At 34.0% G+C, this 15412-nt stretch overlaps 1 protein-coding gene across 1 annotated transcript in view; it reads left to right on the forward strand.

Annotated features, from left to right (window-relative positions):
* The first annotated feature begins 2243 nt into the window (after nucleotides 1-2243).
* Nucleotides 2244-15412, forward strand: part of LOC142977675 (uncharacterized) — a 166997-nt gene continuing 153828 nt past the window's right edge. The window contains exons 1-5 of the mRNA XM_076121748.1: nucleotides 2244-2354; nucleotides 4199-4343; nucleotides 8139-8349; nucleotides 12123-12264; nucleotides 13705-13837. Coding sequence (XP_075977863.1) covers nucleotides 2320-2354; nucleotides 4199-4343; nucleotides 8139-8349; nucleotides 12123-12264; nucleotides 13705-13837 — 666 coding nt within the window. The 5' untranslated portion in view covers nucleotides 2244-2319. The remainder of the gene's footprint in view (nucleotides 2355-4198; nucleotides 4344-8138; nucleotides 8350-12122; nucleotides 12265-13704; nucleotides 13838-15412) is intronic.

Genomic DNA, 15412 nt, shown 5'->3' on the forward strand with positions numbered 1-15412 from the left:
CAACTTTTTCTTTTGTAGAGATAAGTTGACAGATGGATTTATGAGTATAAAGTTTGTGTTATTAAGAACTTGGAGCGTCTTTTATGTCAAAACTCAGGCATTGCATGGTTTTAGTCACTTTTATCGCAGATTTCACCGTACTCAAGACAGTTTTATAGCTGAAAATATTGTTTTTAAATTCGGAATTGCTAAGATAAGTAATTAAAGATTTAATTTAAAATGTTTCACACAAAATTAGTTGATATTGCTACAGTTTCATAAGTCTATAAATTTATTTTAAGTCAATAGTTAAGTTTGATCACTTGTCTACGTGGCCCAGTGGTTTACGTCGCCACGCCGCTACCATTGCACCGGGAGGTCGTGGATTCGATTCCTACACGGAACAACTGTTTGTGCGATCTTGTAACTATTACAAACATACAATTATAATGGATCGACAACTCCGAGGAACAAGAGAACTTTTTAGTGCGGGAGTTGTCTTTTTAAAGAAAAAAAAAAGGTTTTAAATGTAAAATCCATATTCAGTATAAACATAAGTTAAGTGCAATAAAACCTTATTCATGTTTCAAAATAGCGCAGAGCAACATTTCACAGAGCGCAAATTGGAACAGTCATAATGAATCCATTCATAACTTTCAAGCCAAACAAACACATTAAGCCTTCTGATTGAAAGCAATCACTGAATTATTGAAACTGATGGGATTATTCCACTAGCAAATAAATAGTTATGTGACTTATAAGTTAACAGCAACATTTATTTATAGAAGTAAATGGTTTAAAAGCAAAACGACTTTTAATATACAGTTAAAACTATCATAGTTAGCGCTAACTGGTCGATAAACGATCAGTTAGTAAAACCTTTAATATTATTTACATTTGTGGTCACTCATGGGTGTATAAACTAAGTGTTTAGAGGACACAAAAAGTACTCTATTTATAGATAAAGATAAAAAGCAAGTAAGTAATAGCAAATACCAATAGAAGGACTTGCAATAGTGACTTGAAATTACAACATTATATTGAAAAAAAGAAGTGAAGTAAGTTGTCAAGATACTCAAAAACTGACAACCACTGTGGCGCGGTCGATAGTAGATCCTACTGCTGATCATAAGGTTTCGGGTTTGAATTTCGGGTCAGGCAAAGTGCTGTGGGTATTTTCTAATTATATTAGAATGTTTATTAATAGCAGTCCGGAGTTTGGTAATAGGCTCGCCTCCCACTACATGGGACTAACATTGTTAATAGCCCCATATTGGTGTATTTTATACACCTCACAAACTTTCGGGCATAACAGAAATGTGATTACGTATGTATGTAGAAACTATCACCAAACTTAACACTAAATATAGTAATGGGGCAATTTAAACCAAGACATTATTGATAAAGTCGGTCGTACTACGCTTGTATATAATGGCCTCGTCACACACACCCACCGAATTAACCAAGTGTCAAATTCGATCGCCTCTATCAAAGTAATTTCAATTTGCAATCCAGCCATTCAATTATTATTCTCGTATAGAGTACGGGGGAGTATGGGGTATAAACTTGTGTCGCGGTTTTGTACAACGCTGGGTTTATAATATAATATGAAAATAGTTCTTGAGTGTTGAAAATGAAGTACATGACGGGAGAGTGCTATTTAAAAGACATTGTTAAAGTTTAGGTATAGCGAATTTATATTGGTAAGTTTATGGGTTTTTTTTTGAGATGCTTTCTGTTTTGAAAGAAAACCTGTTTTATGTACATTAAGAAGACGTATATTTTTTATGTGTGTATTATATCTGATATTTGTGAAAAGGCTATAAAATAAATAATGACGTCAGATTTGACTTAACTTTCTTAACTTTCTTTTACTTTTACATTGGATAAACTACACAAAAAATTATATATAGCGTTGTTCCGGTGCCAATTTGTTTTGATTTGTATTAGTGTGGCTTACTAGCAAGTAGGTACACTAAATAACATAATTCGGTACCTCAGATTAATTAAAAAAAAAAATAATAATAACAACGAAATGAAATACTGACATTTAGGACAAAGTTACAGTAATAAACCTTCCACCAGTTTTAAAAGTAAAGTCTCACCATTCTATATGAACCAGCCTTTACTTCAAAAGCAATATTCCCGTCAGTTATATAGAACCTTATTTCATTGGAACTTTTTACCTCGGCGCGGAATAAAAACGTCAATGTCAGAGGTCCTTTTGTCAAGTTTACGTAAATAATAAGAAAATACGAGAGAAAGCTTTTTATTTGTTTACCTTTTTGTATTGAGAGTTGTTATTTAGAGTTTTACAAGTATTTTGTGTTCTACGGAGTTATGGCTGATAACTTGCCGCTGATTCCTGGGAAAGGGTTAGTTTTACTTGTGAATGAAAAACATTCAGTAAAACCTTTTTGGACCTGCAAATAAAGCGAATTGGTTGTTTTAATTTACCACCATGTGCGAGTAGAGCAAAATGCCTAATCCAATATCGAATAAAAATAAAATATTTTTCTGTTTGTCAAGTTCATTATATCATAGAAGGTGCCCTTAATGGATGTGTCTACTTTAAAACACAGAGCCTGTTTCTCAGTTTAAAAGTGTTAATCCTGTAGTTATCTTAAATATGCCCGGTGTCTGATGCACATTTAGCGGTAGTTTATCTATTAAAAATGTTTTTTTTTATAAACTGCGCTATTGAATATATAAACTACCGCTAAATGTACCTCAGAAACGGGTGGTTAACCAACCACTAATTGAGATAATGAGTAATTTGTCAAATACAATGTACTAAGAAAGACAATCAAGCATGCCATCTCCGCAGACTCATAGAATAATACAATTATTTTCCAGCATATTATTAGAATGAGTGTGTCTGTTTGTGTGAATGTCTGACGTAACCGTCGTGATTTCACACTCACTGATCACTTTGGATTCCACGAAACAGTCCAGACTTTGTGTCTACAAATAGAATGTTATTAACCAAATCTATTATATTAGCACGTGTAGGAATATTATTATATTACCCCTTTGTGTCTCTGCTCGTTTTGCAAGATTTGGCATGCTTTTAGTTTAAATGGAGATATGAGTACCTAATACCTATTAAATCTACTATAAACCTAAGAACGTATAAAAGTATTAAGGATATTTAAAAAATGCGACAAAGCTCCGTTTTGTCTTCTATAACATTACTTTTTTAAGACGTTATAACATCTTCTGTAAACATCTGTGGAAACTCTTTAGGCTTAAGTTAAAGATATTCCACTTAACCAAATTTATCATATTTATAAGGTGTTTGTTTCCCAAAGAATATATGAATAAAAATAAGACTATGAAGTATCGTAATATCTTTCAATAGTCGGTTTTTTGTTACTTTCTTCTGTTTGCTTGAAGAGTAAACCAATGTATAATGTAAGTAGGTAAAAAATAGAGTTAACATATAAAATGGCTTTTATTTTGACACTCCATTTAGCTACAAAAAATGGTATAAATTTAACTATAAAACATAGATTTTCTGCAAAATTTGCGCTCAAAAACTCTGTATCCAATATCACCTATTTTACAATTTATGAATAAAATTTGTTATACGCATAATGGCGCTTTTTTACAGCCACCTTCTTGTAAATAATAAAGTTTTTCACATAAAGTAGATTACGCCTTTCACATGAATAGTAAATGATACTATAAAATAATATTATTTATGGGTGATAAGCAAGAATACAATCAAGTTTAATGCGTCTGCATTCTGAAACTGAATTAAGATAAGTGTTGTGTTTATAGCTTACATGGCTTAAATAAACTTTTTTTACGGAGATGAATTGTGTTGAAATAATTATTCTTAAATCGTGTTAGTTCATTCCATCTCGCATGCTATGCCTCCTTTATGCACATAGTTTATTTAATGAATTTTGTTCTATGATTGCTCTTTTTTTAATTTGTACCCTCTTTGAATTTTCATCGCTTCTTATCTTTTTTTTTCAATTTATGTTATTATTTACGTTCAGCTGACAAAAATTACTAACCTAAGATTGGTAGCCAGTGTATCGTTTTTGAAACGTCGACCTTCATTGGTTTTTTTCAGTAAGACTATAATACAAACCTAGTATAATTCCAAGTACCAACTGATTAAAAACTTTCAGTCATACATAGACGTCTATTTAACAAATATCCACGTGTACGAATAGTAAACGATAAATCTATCTCATGTCTGTTTCAGAGCGGTATGCACCGACGTCCGACCCGTGCTCCGGACTGTGTTCCGTGAACTGGACTACTTGCCCCCGCTGACAATAGACGGCTCCTCCGAAGAGACCAAGACTGCTGGCGACGGAGACCACACCGCACCTTCTGCTGAGCCTTGGGTAACATAAATAAGATATAATAATAAATATGATTGGACAACTCATACACGGTTAATTAAAAACTGAATATTATGAAATTGAAAAACTGATAATCTTACTTAAATAGCTAAAAATAACACTCTAGTCATCACATAAATATTTGTCCCGGGTAGGTTTGAACCTCCCACACGCGCCGCTTTGGTTATTGCGGCGTGAGACCGCGTTACCCGCTGCACCGAACTACTAAACGATAAACAGTAAACACTTTTTTTACTTCTTTCTTTTGTTTCTGCACGCTTTCGTTCTGCGTGTATTATATTTATGCTCCAAAAATAATAATTTATTTATTGAGTCACAAGTAAATGTCTACAGCCAAGAATTATTTGATTAATAAATATTAAGTCCTGCAGTCCCAAAAGAATTGTGTACATTGTTGAAATTTATGTAGAAAAGCAATCCAATCTGTCTTCGAAATGTTCTCTCAAGCGTCCAATGTATTACAATACAAGTCTCCCTCATAGCTCATCTTATATCCATACTACCTTCCGATTGTAGCCGTACATTGTTTGGCTACATCTTCAAGGGTTCGTAAACTCTCATATATTTCATTTTCGGTAGAACTATGCGGCATTTTCCGCTCCGGTGAGCTCATAGACGTGTTCCGGGATTGCCATTTGCATAGTTTTTGCTTCGACGGCCATCTAACTATGTGTCCGTCCCGTTAAGCAAGGGTTGCTAAATGGACTAAATCATGCTTGAAATAAAAATATTACGGAAATGTGCCGTCTGGAGATGTTTTGTTGTGTTGTTTGGTGCTTTGATACTTTTCTTTGTTGTATGCCAATTGAACTTTCGCTTCACTAAATTCACTTTCACTTTTTTGCACAAACAGCAATTTTTATAACATTGTGATCGTATTAAATAAGCCCTGTTTTTACAAGGTTAGAGTCTAAGACATAAAATTTTAGGCAAAAAACAAACAACTGAAAAAGATACATATTTGTTTTTAGTAATGTTGCTATGCAATATCGGTGAAGGAAAGCTCGATAAGCTGAGAAAATCTCCCTAGACAGAGGTTTTTTGCAGAACATTCAAATCTTTACTACCTAAGTCTCATATTCCATTAAAATTACCTATTAACAAACCAGCAACAAAAAATCTAATCCATTTAAAATAGCACAGGCTTATTTGAGCACACCACGTACAAAAACGGCAGGCTTATATTATGTAACCGTGTCACAGAGCTAGGTGTCATCGTGTCTGCGCCCACGTCCGGGGAAGGCTTACCACATTTACATGAGTTAGGGCACGTGGGCGTACTGTTGAGAAGCCTAACATGCGATGAATAATTTTTGTATAACTTTTTTTGTTTTATTTCAAGTGCCTGGTTGTTTTTATGTGACTATCACAGCTCAGAATAGCCTAATTAGCTCAGCAAATATTCCAGTGTTTGTGCCTTCAGTGTTTATGCACCTTTGTATTGTATTTCTGCATAGATTTTAAAAAGGTTTGTTTATCTATGTTAGTTTGAAACTCAACGTATGCTGCTAACGAATTTTTTTAATCAGTATAAAGTTCACGAAACTTAATCCGGATAATCCCACTGGTTCCGAAAAATCATTTACTTTTATTCGTTCAAACATTATGCGGTACAACATACATACTATTCATATAGGGATACTAAATTCCCGTCACAGAATTTAATCTAGGAAACACAGTAAATCCTGCGTCTAAATATTGTAATCTCCGCTTTAACCCTACTGATTAGAACTAAACGTACATCGTATTTGTAACTATGACAATTTGTATGTTTCATGAAGTTCCGTTTGTCACACGTAAGGCTTAAACCTTAGTTATTTGGATTGTATAAATAAAAAGGATTGTAATTTTCGCGGAAAGGCTTAATTTAAAAGGTTTTATTTTAGCAGAGGATAACTGATAATATGTGAATTGTAAATCATAAGTATGTAAACGACAGTAACATTTACAGACAAAATTGCGGACCGCAAGTTTGAAAAAGCTTCCTAAAACCATTTAACATCTTCAGGATGAAAAACAACCAAACAAATATAAGCAATTTTCCGTAAAGTTACATTACATAACGGTGTAGCAAGTTATCCATCATATCGGTTCACCTCGTAACGCGGTGATGCGTAATCCATTTGGATGGCTTTCAAACAAATGTGCTAACTTTCTCCTCTTCAAGTATGAGTGAGGAACATTTCAACATCAATGATAAAACGGTTTCAGACTAGCGGTTTTACGCTAGTTTAAAAGTTATACGTTTATGAAAGAGCATGTATGCGCGACATTTCGCAAACGGGTGGAGACTGAGTGGTTTTTGAACTAAGCGCCTACGTGCTTGGGCACGTAGAAACGTCAGCCAGTGGTTGTCAATTAAGATAACAGTCGTCAAGCCACGTCAAAGGCCTTCGAAAGGCTTAAATTAACCCATACGATGAAATAATACACGAACTGATTCGAGGCTGCCGGTTTTAACACACTAAAATATAAAAGGAGTAAGTAGGCAAATCAAAAAATAAATAAAACAACCTTTTTCGCACAAAAAAAACGTTAGTGTTAAATCGCCTTTGCTTGCGAATACGTGAGCCGTTTATCTGATGTAACGATGAAATAACATGCGGTTCTGTTCAGGCTTAGGGTTAAGATAGTGTGATTAAGATAAGCCAGGCCTGTAAAGTAATGAAGTCGTGATAATTACATTTTTTTGATTAATTACACTCGTTGGGTGAACGTAAATTATTTTCCAAATCTATGTATGTTTATATGAAAATATGAAGATTTATTTAGTTGTCGGTTTGTTATGGTTTCATGCCGAAAATTTATTGCTATAAGTACCTTCTTTCATGACTTTTAAAAAGTTAAGAAGGAGTCGAAGATAATATCAGAGAGACATGGACTTTTTGTTTCACAGGCTTTTTAAAATACTTGCGATCGAAGCTGCATGGGTAAGCTAGAGTTAGGTGGTATTCATTCTGATTTTTAGCTTAAATATAAGACATAATGGTACATTAAATTTGTTTCAGAACTTTATTTTTTTCACCAAACTTGGTAATAATTTAAACTGTTACAAAGTAAAAGTTCAAAATTAGATTTTGTAAGGCGGCTACAGCGTTTACGTTCAATTTAAAATTTCTTTGACTTTTTAAAAGAATAGTTAGAACATTTTTACATATTATTTTGTCACAAAAACTCTTAAATTCGTGACTCGTAACTATTTTGTTACAAATGCCTCTAAATTTTCTTTTCTAACTAAATGTCTGTAAATTGTCCAAATTAAAGTCTTTTGGAGCGAGTCAATTAGAGTTTAAAGCGTTTTTTCCAAGAGTTTTTTTTTTTTATATTTAAACGATACTTATTTAGATACGAAAAAGAGTACTGTACAATTTATTTTCAAAAATATGTTGATGATATTTTTTATTTGCTTTGTGACTTTAGAAATGTTTTAAAATAACGCTAGTTGTTATTTTAATTGGCTACAGAGAAGCACAGAATCATTGTCGGAATTATATTATTCAATCCGATTTATTAGTACAGAGATTAGTGGTGAAACTATTAAACTATGACGCTTTAGTGTCCATGGTATAGGCGCGTAGTAGCAGCATAATTTGTTTGATTTATTGCAAGCTTGTTATACCCACAGGTCTAGGCAGAGGTGTAAAACAAAGTTAAAGACCACCGATCCACTTTTCACTAATGTTAGTCCCATGTAATATGGAGCCTGTGGTCATAATATACTCACCACCTAGTGCACAGAAGCAATTAAATTGTTATTCTATATTATTCTTTAAACAGATAGACCAATACAAATCCGAATGCGAAGAGATCTGGGACCACGAAGGCGAGATCAAGCACCAGCACGCAAGAAGGATCGCTCGGCAACCGTTACCGAACATCTTCAAACTGCATCATCAGAGGGAAGACAAGGAGGTGCCGCAGTGGAGGCTGCAGAGAGGACTCATTGATAGGAAGGACCTTGTGCCTAATATTGAACAGGATGCAGGGCGTTAGTATGATTATCTTTATACAGGGTGTCCCGAAACTCAACGATAATCCGAGACAGGATGAAAGGTCAAGTCATACCGGTTCTAGGAAAAATAAAAAAAAATTCCATATCACTTAGTTCAGCAATAATAGATATTTTTCAAAAAAGTTAAAATTCCACACCCTTGGTCGCATTTTCAAGTCCTGTGATCACCAATGTCACAATACCGCTGCGTTTTTTTTTATTTCGTGATCTTTATTAAATATGCTATTAATCGTAAAACAAATTAATGCACAAAACATTGTTAATTTTCTAAAAAAAGTTAAGTTTTAGTGAGTCATGTTTCACAAAAATATCGTTAGTTAACTTTGACGCTTCGTATTAGAAAAAAAATGTACTACACTACCTTTGGCAAGTTATTTCAAAAGTTGGCGCATTTAATCAAGATTACAAAATGGTGCAACACTTGCCACTTTTCTTGCCAATAAAAATGTTATTTTTATTTGAACGAAGCATGTCCTCACAGATAGATCGGACGCAGTGGTTGAATTTTATGGCCTCATCGCTCCCCCGATCTAAACCCAGATATATTTTTGACTGGGAATGCATAAAAGAGAAAGTCTATTCGAAATAAGTACAAAATCTATCAGAACTTCACCAGAAAATTGACACAGCGTCAGAAGAAATAATACCAAGGAATTTTGCACAACTGGTGAAAAGGTATTTTTTAAGGCGTTGCAGAGCCTGTATTCGTGCCAGAGGAAAGCAATTATTTTTAGTAAAGAGGTAATTGAGTTAGTCCATAACCAATATTTAATGTAATAAACATAAAAGGTACAAATAATTTAAAAAAAAGAATGAACGAACCATCGTTCTTATTTAATTATTCTCCTTAAACTAATGTAATTCCGAATTGTTTTCCTCTGGCACGAATACAGGCTCTGCAACGCCTTAAAAAAGACCTTTTCACCAGTTGTGCAAAATTCCTTGGTATTATTTCTTCTGACGCTGTGTCAATTTTCTGGTGAAGTTCTGATAGATTTTGTACTTATTTCGAATAGACTTTCTCTTTTATGCATTCCCAGTCAAAAATATCTCTGGGTTTAGATCGGGGGAGCGATGAGGCCATAAAATTCAACCACTGCGTCCGATCTATCTGTGAGGACATGCTTCGTTCAAATAAAAATAACATTTTTATTGGCAAGAAAAGTGGCAAGTGTTGCACCATTTTGTAATCTTGATTAAATGCGCCAACTTTTGAAATAACTTGCCAAAGGTAGTGTAGTACATTTTTTTTCTAATACGAAGCGTCAAAGTTAACTAACGATATTTTTGTGAAACATGACTCACTAAAACTTAACTTTTTTTAGAAAATTAACAATGTTTTGTGCATTAATTTGTTTTACGATTAATAGCATATTAAATAAAGATCATGAAATAAAAAAAAACGCAGCGAAATTGTGACATTGGTGATCACAGGACTTGAAAATGCGACCAAGGGTGTGGAATTTTAACTTTTTTGAAAAATGTCTATTATTGCTGAACTAAGTGATATGGATTTTTTTTTTATTTTTCCTAGAACTGGTATGACTTGACCTTTCATCCTGTCTCGGATTATCGTTGAGTTTTGGGACACCCTGTATATATAATTCTTCTGTAAGTGTGTATGTCACTGAACTTCTCTTAAACGACTGGACCGATTTTGATGAAATTTTTTGTGTGTGTTTAAGGGGATCTGAGAATGGTTTAGATTCACAATTTTGTCCACTGGACAATGTTTTTTTAAATAATTTTTAATTTATTAGACAGGACAACGTCTGTCGGGTCCGCTAGTAATCTATATTTTGATAATCAAGACTCAAGGTCTAACCCCTCCCTCATTACGGGAGCAGACCCTTGCCCAACAGTGGCTTATTTGTTTTTCTTTTATAGTACAAGTGCGACAGTAGACAGGCTTATCTGCCTATTATGCTATTTTGTAAACAAACATAATTTCAAGAAACTATTTTATTGAAATTTTGACATGTAATTTGTCGTAGACTAAAGTCACACAGACATTTTGTGTGTTATACTACAACACACTAAAACAAAATCATTCGTGATTTGTGTGCGTTCAGCTGCATCATAAAATTCCTCGTTAAATCTAAAATATGGAGTAACGATGTTCTTGCGATTCTCAGAAACGAATGCAACTAACGGCCTCTGCTTAAAAAGTAATTTATGTTATAAATATAATTACTCTTTCATTTGACCCCAATCACAATCAACTAACTATAATGAGTAGGTATAGTCTTCTACAAGTATTGAGCAAATTAGGTCGTTGGTAATTCGCCGCCCTAGAGCTAAACTCAGTGGGAGGCTGTATTTAAATAGCACTTAGCGTAATAGGACGAGTTCGTTGTCATTGTGAGAATATCTACATTAGAATACATAATAATATTATAGTAATGCAATCTAAAAGAAAAATGGAAAAATGTTGATCTTTTTTATAATAAAGCAGTAATAGCCGAGAGGAATAAGTACTTTCCTATCCGTGCAAATATAGGACATCACAAGGGTAACGTAACATACTAAGAATTCTCATTGTACAAATCAAACATATAAAATGTTTTTAATAATAATTCGCTTTAGCAATGGAGGTAAATAGTTATAAACATTATACGCAAGTCGAAATTATGTTATTTAAGCCAAAGTTATTCATTGATTTTCAAAGAATCACATAAAAGTATTAGCCAAAAGACCAATTTTATTTCCCATCGTATAATCTAACGATATAAAAATCTCCGTGGCGCAGTGGTTTAGGTCACCACGCCGATACCACTGCATCGGGAGGTCGTGGGTTCGATTCCCACACGGAGCAATTATTTGTGCGATCCACAAATAATTGTTTCGGGTCTGGTTGTGCTTTGTGTCCGTTGTTTGTATGTTTGTAAAAGTCCCCGCGACACAAGAGCAATTCTTAGTGCGGGAGTTGTCTTTTTTTTTAAAAAAAAAAAAAAAAAAAAAAAAAAAAATTCATAAGCCCATAACGTTCATTTTACTACCAGTTCGTACATATTCTAAATCTTTGAGGAGATCACGTTTTATTACTTGGGTAATAACTTAAAGGTCTCCAATCGATACAGCCTAGAATCCCTGCCTGAATCTAGTTATATTTAGCGTTCCTTCCACCGACTGACATAATGCCCCAATATTAGATTATAACATTATCTTTGCTTTGTTCGTAGTACTAAATCTCTCAATAAATGGTATTTGAGCAATAAAATAACTACTATGAAATATGATCATAAATGCAGACACGTTAGATGTAATCTTGTTTAATAATAACGATAAATGTAAGTTATTTCTCTGTGCACAACACTAAGACTTGGCGTTATTTTCGTAAATGATATGTAAATATGTCTGTGAGGGATGTAAATACAGACATAAAGAAGGACTAATGAGTGTTGTTAAAAAAGCTCTTTTGGTCATAAAATATTCTCTTCTAGAAAATAAAGCTAAGAGACCGAAATTTTAGTTTTCATGCATGTAGTGTTTGTACAACATTGTTAAAGTATTGTACTAGATTTTTTTGTTCAATTTTTACTTTACACATAATATATTCATTAATAGTATAACTACAAATTATGTTATGTATAGCAACAGCGGTACGGTTTTAGAAATCGAAAAGACTGATCTAATTTCCTTTAATACCTAATCCCTATCGTAATATTTTTTTGCAGTATTGCAGTAACACCATATTAATATCCTTCCATTTTATTGTTACACAATTAAACCTGCATTTTATAACCTAGGTGACACTAGCCTATGGATGAAGAACATCTTGAACGTGAGCTCGGGCGACGTGACCTCGGAGAAGATCACCAGTCCATGTCGGTGTCACCAGCAGCCCGTGGTTCTGAGGTCTCCTCACGAAGACAGCTGGCAGACGTTGAGGTAGGCAACTTGCTTTTTGGCGAGAATATGTGTTACAGGAATGACGCGAAATATCAACCTTGGACATGGTTTTTGCAGATTATTGAAGCTAGAGGGATTTTGCACGATTAAATATTTAAAAAAATAAAATTTTAATATAATAAGTTTTCATAGGTATTTACATGCATGTTCCATTGTTTCATATCTTTGACAGTCGGAGACATTATTGCGATTCCCTCCTATAAACAGTTTTCTTATGCAGAAAAACTAAATGTTATGTTAATCACGTTATGTTTTGTATAATATACCTTTTCTACCAACAATTTAAGGTGCCTGAAAATAGTTTTCACACAAAACCAGTAAATTTTCATTGCATATAACTGCAAAGACTAAGTAAACACATAAATTTTAATGTATGATTTCTTGCTGAAGTTGAAAAATCTCATTAAAGCAATTTTTCATAGCACTTGGTCACTTTCGACTAAGCGAGTCTGTCTTTTCCATTATTTTAAAGCTAAAATGTTAACATACAGCGCAAACAGAACCATATTTTATGAAAGGTTTGTTTTGAACGGAACTCACCAGTTTCAGCGTAAAGCTTACAATTTATTACAGGTTACGTGTGACCAAGGAAATCACTGAAAGCAACTTTATATTTATGAAAGTTGCTACAGAAGTCGAATTCAAAAATATTATTGTCATTTCAATTTGTTTTTGAAACAATTTTATTAATACACTTTAGCTCATGGATTTCCTGAAACATATACATAATAATATATTGTTTTGTACAAACGTTTGTCAAAATGAAATATTTTTTCAACTACAGTAGAAAGTAATGTAACATGTAATTCATATAGTATATGGGAACGAATCGAACAATGGTCTTTTGTGACATTGTCCCTTTTTACATAAAACAGTCGTATCTGAATTCCTTATCCGTGAACATTCCGGGTCGTGCAATCTTCGTAGGAACCAGCCAGTAATTGCCGTCCCTACATCTTTTCATCTCAACAAGTGACCGACGTAATTCTATAGAAATTTCAACATTCTTTGTTATGAATAATATTACGATAAGAGAAGCAAAAAAGGTGTTTTCTCCCCGACTTTTGTGTTTAATAAATCGGTTCGTAACTTCAAAAGGCCGAAGAACACTTTGAGGAAACTAAACCGTTTTCTCGAAGACATTCGCTTTTATCCACAAAACCTTTTTCTTTTCGCTTCGGCAGATGATTGGTCCGTTTAACACGAGCCAGTAGTTGCTAGTTGAAAGTCGATCGGTCGTGATGGAATCTTAGGGTTCACTACACTAAATACTTTTTTATTGGAAACATTGTGAAAATCAATCAAATTGTTTGTTTGACACAAAAACTACTGAAATCATCATTATTGTAATCACCAAATCAAAACACCGCGACACTAGTGCAACATATTTGTTTAAAAATATTTTTTCTCATTACACAGTATCGGTCAAGTGTTGCCGCACCCCCCGCACGTGACGCCCTCGGCGCCGCCGCCGCCCGCGCAGCACGACTACATCATCTGTGTTCCCCCACAACTGGACTTTGTCAACTTCGTCATGGGACATATGCATGCGGTAAGTACGTTTTATCTGTTGTATAGAAATTGTTTCTTCTCATGCCATATTCATACATACTCAACGCAATTACACCTGTCAACAAATCAAAGAATATTACTAAATGTAATCCGAATAGAGTTTATGAAATAAACAACCTGTACAAAATATACTGTTTGATTTAATTATCAAACTGTATAAAATATAGAGTTTGATAAAATTATTATTTCGTAGTTTACCTGCCACTAAGAATGTTGGATATTTTAAAAATACTTTTAAGACAAGTTTAAAATTAAGATCCAGAACAGCCAAAAATATGTGCTAACTTGTATACGTCGTTTGCTAAACTTTATGTTTGTGGTCTTGTTTTCGATCCCAAGTTTTAAGCTTGCACTTTTCTAAACTTAACACAGTTTATTTCCTCGAAGGAGACTAACATTCTACTTCCATTCGTATTTTGCTACTGAGAAACACTTTACAGAACAAGAAAACACCCATAATAAATTCGCTCAAACGAAGCTTAAACAAGAGCATTGTATAAAATATTTACTTCACCAAAATTTATTGAACCCAGAATTGCTTCAAAGATATTTGAGGATATATTGTTGGTGGTAGCACATCTCTTGCTGAAACGGGCGTTTTGTGCAAGTGAATTTATGTTAGTGGATGCCTTCCTCTGGAGAGGCTAAGTTACAGCTCGGAGCACACATAGAAACTTGTTAACGGATCGTTACCGTATTAAATCGAGCCGTTCACATCGTCTAGAGAGCAGTCATAAATCGCAACTGCACTCGCCGTCCTCGTAAAGCAAATTTATTCTGAGCTTTGTTGATGCGTGCATATTATGCATTTGAATTTATAGCTATCAACGTTTGTTTAGAGTTTCCGTTCTGCTTGAAATTTTAAATATAATTATAACTATCCCTTGTATTAACTACAGAAATTATTGTAATTGTTGATGTTTCTTCTGTTGACATGCCTTATTAATAAATAATTAGTCTTTCCGTCCCTCCCACCTTTGCCGTCACCGTGGTTACGATGCGTATATCCAAATCAAGTTTTACTTTGGATATTGTTTTTATCCATTTCCGAGTAGATGTAGAATATATTCTTATCAGCCCTCTACATATCCCACTGCTATTTTCTGTCAAACATGTCTACTCTGTGACATTTGGAGCAGAATATATCACCAAATCATCCCGCCATATATGAACGGTCTCGACTACAATGTCCATCGTCTTGATTTAGTATGCTGCAACCTTTAATGTGTTGTCGTTACGCTAGTTGTGTAGTATCGTCGTTTCGAGTGTAGGAGAGTATTACTCGACCAACAGTAAATAGATTAGTCTTTCGTTGCTTATTGCATCGGCGACTGAAGATTTATCGATACAAGGTGTATTTTGTATCCAGTGGCGGTGACTTTCTGCATTTACTTGCTGCATTGAATTCGGTTTGAGATGAATAGCTAGATACTGAGATATGTTCAACTCGTGTTTTGTCTGTAGTTGTTAGTACTGTCTGTAGCAGTCAGCATTTTTAGGGTTAAATTCTTATTACATGACTGTTTAAATGTTAGTTACAATGGAGGAACGAGTT

This window comes from Anticarsia gemmatalis, chromosome 13 (genome assembly GCF_050436995.1).
Source record: "Anticarsia gemmatalis isolate Benzon Research Colony breed Stoneville strain chromosome 13, ilAntGemm2 primary, whole genome shotgun sequence".
Taxonomy (NCBI): domain Eukaryota; kingdom Metazoa; phylum Arthropoda; class Insecta; order Lepidoptera; family Erebidae; genus Anticarsia; species Anticarsia gemmatalis.